The sequence below is a fragment of the Elephantulus edwardii genome, unplaced genomic scaffold (assembly GCF_000299155.1).
Source record: "Elephantulus edwardii isolate Elephantulus edwardi_28Jun2011 unplaced genomic scaffold, EleEdw1.0 scaffold00465, whole genome shotgun sequence".
NCBI lineage: Eukaryota > Metazoa > Chordata > Mammalia > Macroscelidea > Macroscelididae > Elephantulus > Elephantulus edwardii.
This window is the reverse complement of record NW_006400215.1, coordinates 340608-347784: the sequence shown is the minus strand read 5'-3', so window position 1 is coordinate 347784 and position 7177 is coordinate 340608. Positions and strand designations below refer to the sequence as shown.

At 43.8% G+C, this 7177-nt stretch overlaps 1 protein-coding gene across 1 annotated transcript in view; it reads right to left on the bottom strand.

Moving 5' to 3' along the window:
• Nucleotides 1–771, bottom strand: part of MB21D1 (Mab-21 domain containing 1) — a 68676-nt gene extending 67905 nt beyond the window's left edge. Inside the window, exon 1 of the mRNA XM_006902883.1 lies at nt 109–771. Coding sequence (XP_006902945.1) covers nt 109–771 — 663 coding nt within the window. The remainder of the gene's footprint in view (nt 1–108) is intronic.
• Between the last annotated feature and the right edge of the window lie 6406 nt (nt 772–7177).

Below are 7177 nucleotides of genomic sequence, written 5' to 3'. Positions count from 1 at the left end.
TGAGAACAAGAGTGAGGTGAGGGTTAGGGGGTCGGCCAGGTACCAGGACCACATGAATTGGAGGAAGTCTGAGGCCGGGAAGAGGGGCGGGAAAGCCAGGGAGCCCACCTTCACTCGCTCGTAGTAGCTTCCTGCGTGCAGCACGGAGATGCCCTTGAACTCGGAATCGCTGCTCTGAAAGCGCCGCAGCAGGTGGTCGACGACCCGGTTCACCACCTCTGCCGCCGGCGAGATATCACCCAGGCTCAGCTTCAAATTCTTCAGCACTTGGCGGGGCTTCCACCCCGACGCCGACTCTCTCCCGGGACTCCCCACCTCCTCGGGCCTTGGCGCCGATCTCCGTTCTAGGGCGGGATCCGCGCCTCCTCCGCGGCGAGAACCGGTGCCCCTCGGGCGACGGCATCTCACCACGGGAAGCGGCGGCTCTGCGGACGCAGAAGGCTCTGAGCCCTCGGGCGGGACCGAGGGAGCCTTCTGCCTCTCGCGTTCGTCGGCGCTGGGGGCGCCCAAAGGCGGCGAGTCCCCGGCGCGGAGAGGCGCCGTCTTGGCCCCGGGCCCCGGGGGCATCTTCTGGGGGTCTCGGGCGCTCTTCTTGGGCACTGACTTCCCAGCCGGGCTGCATCGGCCACTGGAGGAAATAGCAGCCCCGGAAGCGGGAGAAAATGCCTCGGGCTTCTCCGAGCCGCCCCTCGCGCTCTGCGCGGAGCCTTTGGGGGTCCCAGCTCCTGCTTTCTTAGATGTTCTCCTCTCCTTTCCCCGCCGAGGATCCATGATGTGTGTTCTATGCTTCTAAAAGGAGAACAGGCTTCTGAAAAAAAGAGGTGTCACTGATTGGAAAGAAAACGAAACTTACAAATCTGGCGGGAAAGGAGGCGCTCTGACTGCCGCCTGGAGGCATATGACCCGTCTGGTTCCGCTAACCGGTGCTCCGGGTTCTCACTGGTTTCTGAGCCGTATATAATGCAAAAGAAGGAAAGCTGAATCAGTGTGCTCACAGAAAGAATGTTGAGGCAGAAGGAACAACTAATGCAATGGGTTTAAGATGGAATAACACCTAGATCAAAAAACAGTAATTGTGGCTAAGAAGTATAGTAAATCAGAGACGTCTCATTGCCTCTCAGCTCTGAACGCACACTTCAATATATGCTCTGTGATAAACAACAGGATTGTTTTAAACATTTCTTCTTTAAAGTACACTTTCTCAGTAGAAATTGCCTGAAGAACATTGCAAAAAGAAGAACCTGACATTTCTGGGGTCAGAATAGGGATAGAAATTGAGAGCAAAGGCTGTATGAAAGGAGAAAAGGTAAGCCTTGTGGGTGTGCAAAGACAACTGGTAAACCTTACTTGAGTCACAGGCCAGAAAGTGAACCTTCCTATTGGCACAAGAATCTGTTCCCCGAAGGACCTGACTGTACTCCCTACCTCTTCTTTCTGGTGGTGAGATTTCTACCTTTGCTACTAAATTGAGATTTAACCTGGTGCAATGTGAAAAGGTGACCAATCCCATAATAATAGTTTTATGTTGTTGTTGTTACATGCCATCACATCGCCTGCAACTCATAACGACATTATGTACAACAGCCCTAAACCCTGCTCTGTCCTGTGCCAATCTTATTGTCTCTGATACACCTACCCCCATTACCCCAGTCACAATCAATCCATCTTATCAAGAGTCCTCCTCACTTGCGCTGTCCCTCCACCCTCCCAAGCATGATGTCCCTCTCCAAGGACTGATCCCACTTTGCAGCATGTTCAAAGTTTGTCAGACAAAGCTTCAGAATCCATGTCCAAGAAGCAGCCTGGCTTCATCTTCTCCAGGATGAACTTGTTTGTTCTCCTAGCAGTCCATGGTATATTTAATACTCTTCTTCAGCACCACACTTCAAAGGCATCAACTCTCCTTCTATCATCCCTAGTCGTTGTTTTGCTTTCTGATGCACAGCAAGTAATTACCTGTATCAGGTGCACTTTAGTCTCCAGATTGACATCGTTGCTCTTCAGTAATTTGGAGAGGTCTCTGACAGCAGACTTTCCCAATACAATTAATCTTTCAATTTCCTGGCTGCTGATACCAACAACGTTGATTGTAGAGCTAAGCAAAACTGAAGCTGTTGACAATCTCAATTTCTTCACCATCCATCACGGTGCTGCCAATCAGATCAGTGGTGAGAATTTTTGTTTTCTTGATGTTGAGCTTCAATCCATATTGAAGGCTGCAGTCCTTGACCTTCTGCAACAAGTGCTTCAGGTTCTCCTCAGTTTCAGCAAGGAGTGTTATGTCATCTGCATAACGCAGATTGTTGTTGACCTCCAATCCCGATGCCACATTTCTCCTCATAGAGCCCGGCTTCCCACATAATCTATTCCGCATATAGATTGAAAATTATAGCTTTATGCACACCCTATTTTAGGTTCCCTCCCATTTGAAAGTAAAAATTGATTAGGAAAGCCATTTTCAGCAATAAACCCTTGATACCACATAATGAAATGTACAAAGTACTTCAAGTTACAAGTCAACAAGAATGGCATTTCTCAGGCTAAAAGCTTGAGTTTTGGAGATTTGCACCACTAACCCAAAAGCCTAACCTCTCTTACAGTTCAACTTTATTAACATTACTGGGGGGAGAGAGAGGGACAATCTCCTCTCTTGCAATTTGCAAGATTTGGAAATCAAATGGTGGATCAGCTCTAAGTCAATTCATTCCTGCTTGATGGGAATGAGTTTTGAGTTTGAGGGCTTTTTACTTTGAAAAGAAATGAAGAAAGAATTTAAATTAAAAGTTGTAATAGTGGAAAAAATCCCTTCAAGAAGTACTGAATGATGCAAGAAACATAGAAAAATATGCTAAGAATACAGAGACAATGGAGCTCTGTGCTGCAATCCCAAAGACACGTGGTTCAAGGCCACCAGCTGCTCCTCGGGAGAAGGATGGGCAATCTCCTCCTGTGCAATTAATTGCTTCTGAAAATGCACCAGAGATCAGTTATGGATTGGTTCCGACTTTATTGTACACAACAACAACAAAATGTGTATCTTTTCGCAGAACTCTGCTGGCCAGGCAAGAAGCTGCACTGCAATCCCAAAGAATACAGAGACACTGTCCCAAAAAGAAATGACCAACATTCAAACATCTTAGGAAGGAGAATATGTACAAGAACAAATGGGTGCTATAAGAAAAAGTACAAACTTTATTAAAGGCTTTCCCTATTGGTGAAAAGCAAGGCTACAGGAGTTAATAGAGTATCACCTGAAATGTTTCAGAAAGCAGATATAGCTTTTGAGGTACTAACCTATACTGGGAAATTTGGGAAATAGTGAGCGATATGGTTAACTAATGAGAATAACTCTGTTATGTTCATCCCAATGAAAGGTAATCCACAGAGTATTGTCAATAATGTCACAGAAGTAATATTTTGCCAAAAGTAATTCAAACTGGGGAACTATTGTTGTAAGGTGCTATTCAATCCGTTCCAGTTCATAGTATAACAAAATGAAACACTGTGCTGCCTTGTACTATCCTCTCAATTATCTCTGTGTCTGAGGTCATTGTTGTAGCCTTGTTGAAGGGTCTTCTTTTTTACACTACTTTACCAGCCATGATGTCCTTCTCCAGGAAGTGGCTTCTCCTGATAACAAGCCCAAAGCATGTGAGACAAAGCCTTGCCATCCTCATCTTCAAGGAATATTCTGACTACACGCTTCCTCTAAGAAAGATTTGTTTGCTCTCCTGGCAGTCTGAAACTATTTAATATTTTCACCAATACCACAATTCAAAGACATCAATTCCTTTTTCAGTCTTCCTTATTTGTTGCCCCAGTTCCACATGCACATAAATCAATTGAAAATACTTAATTCAAGGTGTGACTTATGTCAGGCACACTTTATTCCTCAAAGTGACATCCTTGCTCTTCTGCACGTTAAAGAGGCCCTTTGCAGAAATTTTTTCCAATGGAAAATACATTGTTTGGATGACAGGAGGAGCAGAGGGGTGAGGGTGAGGATAAGGGAGGAGAGTAATCATAAGGTCACACAATCTGATGGGTGAAGGGAGGGATGGGTAAAGGAAATGGAAAAGATATGGTGTGAAAACATATATGAACTTTGTAAGGAACGTGTATAAAATAAAAATTTTATATAAAAAAAAACATTGCTTTCCTAAATGCTTCCATGAGTACTGATTATGAATCCAAGTAAAATGAAGTCTTTGTCAATTAGAATCTTTTCTCCATGTGTCATGATGCTGCTTTTTTGGTCTAGTTGTGAAATTTTTTATTTTCTTTATGGTGAAGTGCAATCCATAAAATGCTATAGTTTGATCTTCATCAGTAAATGCCAGATGTCTTCATTTTCTGCAAAGTTGTGCCACCTGTATGTCAAAAGTTGTTAATGAGTCTTCTTCTAATACTGATGCTGCATAATTCTACATAGAGTCCAGCTTCTCAGATTTTTTGCTGAGCATGCAGACTGACCAAGTGTAGTGGGAGGATATAACCCTGACACACAACTTTCCGGATTTTAGACTATGTAGTATCTCCTTGTGCTGTTCATAGAACTGCTTCTTTGACTCTGTGTGCCTTCTGCATGAGTACAGTTGAGTGTTCTAGAATTCCCATTCTTCTCAATGTTATCCATAATTTGTTATGATGTATACATTAGAATGCATTTTCACAGCCAATGTCTACACAAATAAACATCTTTCTGGTATTCTCTGTTTTCAGCCAACATCTATCTGACGTCAGAAATGATAGTGCTGGAGGTGCTCATCATCCAATGAAATTTTGGATAATGGCATTTAGAAAATAGCTACATGGCCTCCCAACTGAAAGGGATCTGGTTTTGTGCATATTCCAGAATAAGCACAAAGTAGTCCAACAGAATTCAGTGAACAATATTATTAGTGCAACAAGAAACTCATTGCCATTGAGTGGGAACCAACTCATAGCCCCATCAGGTCTTCAGAGGCTGTAAATCACACAGAAATGTGTCCACCTTTCTAGAGCAGAGCAGATGATGGATTCAAACCAGTTGCCTTTGGGTTGGCAACACAACTCTCGACTCATTGGGCCACCACAGGGACCTACATATTAATGTCACATCCAAGTAAAATCTTTCTGAATATTGAAGTGATGTCTTGACTGGAAACTGCCAGAAACTCAAGCTAGATTCAGAATGAAGTAATACCGCTGCTGATGTCAGATGAATCTTCAATGCTAGTAAATAAAGACAGGCTCTCAGAGTCTTAAAACAATTTTGATTAGATCCTTCATACAAAGATACCTTTTTTTCAGGCCCATCCTGCAATAAAAAGTACCTATGTCAAGATTTTTTTTTCTTTTAAGTGTATTTAACATTCTGTCTTGACCACATAGGGAAATGCTCCTTCAGTTCCCAAGGCCTGGAAGCTCTGGTGGCCTAGTGTCAAGAAGCTGCACTGCAATCCCAGTTCCCAAGGCCTCAAGCAATTCAAGAAAGAGGCAGATGACAGATGCATTGATTGTGCTAAGAGCAGGTAGACAAGTAAAAGTCTTTTGATTCACATATGAAAAGACTAGTATCATTCAGCAAAGCCAAATTTTAATGAGTGTCAGTCAAAAGGCTTGTTATGTTGCTTTTATGTGCCATCAAGTCACCTGCTACTCATAGTGACCCCATGTACAGCTGTGAACCCTGCTCTGTCCTGAGCCAACCTTATCCTCTCCAATATACCTACTTCCATTACCCTAGTCCTTGAGTCAATCCATCTCATCTAGGGTCTTCCTCTCTTGTGCTGTCCCTTCACCCACCCAAGCATAATGACCCTCTCCAAGGACTGGTCCCTCCTTGCAACATGCTCAAAGTATGTCAGATGGAGCTTCAGAATCCTTGCCTCCAAGGAGGGCCTGTTTTCACCCTCTCCAGGATGAATCTGTTTGTACTAGCACCACACTTAAAGGTATCCATTCTCCTTCTATCATCCCTAGTTGTTGTCCAGCTTTCTGATGCATAGACCATGGCCTGGATCACATGCACCTTAGTCTCCAGACTGACATCACTGCTCTTCAGTATTCTGGAGATGTCCCTGACAGCAGACTTCCCAATGCAATTCATCTTTTGATTTCCTGACTGCTGGTCCCAAGAGTGTTGGTTGGGGGAGCCAAGCAAACTAAATTTGTTCACAATCTCAATCTCTTCACCATTTATCATGATGCTGCCAATCAGATCAATGGTGAGAATCTTGGTGTTCTGGATGTTGAGATTCAATCCGTATTGAAGGCTGCAATCCTCAACCTTCTGCAGCAAGTGCTTCCAGTTCTCCTCAGTTTCAGCAAGCAAGGTTGTGTCATCTGCATAGCGCAGGTTGTTGGTGAGTCTTCTTCCAATCCTGATGACATACTCCTCAGAGCGCCCAGCCTTCCAGATGACTGATCTGTTCTGCATATAGATTGGAAAGGTATGAGATGGAGGACACATCCCTGGAGTACACCCTTCCCACTTTTGAACCATGCAGTGTTACCTTACTCTGTTCTGACGGATGCCTCCTGGTCCAAGTATAGGTTTTGCATAAGCACAATCCAGTGTTCTGGGCTTCCCATTCTTCTCAGAGTTAGCTACAGTTTTAGTCTTCTTCAAAAGACATCATAAACTAAAATTTTCGGTATAGAAACAGATTTCAAAGAAGTTAAAATATGTCTGGAAATGATTCATATGACTCTTTTATTCACAGATGTATTTGAAATTCTTTGGAATCTGTTCCTAAGTTAAAATTTCAGGCTTCTGGACAAAAGAGAAGGAAAGTGGAGCAAAAATTAATAAACAGGTACGTTTAAAGGAGATAATGGACGGAAAATTCAAAGAATATGAAAAGACGAAGCAAACCAACTGACTGATGTTAGCTAGGCACTTTGAGGTCCTGCTTGTTAACTCCTCGGAAGCTTGGCTTTCCTAGTCTCCAACCCAGCACATAGGGATTCAAATTGTGGGAGCTATTGAAGAAATAAGTACGCCGGCAGGAACACGTGATACTTTTTTCCGCCAATCAGCGGCGGCTCTGCACGTAGCTACGCAGTGACGTCCGAGCAAGATGGCTGTGTCCTGTGGGCTTTAATTGTCTTTGGTGTGTTTTGTTCCTGGCCAAGGATTTCCTCCTCTGCCTCGTTGGGAATAGAGTTACGTAGGTTCAGACTTTTTCTTACT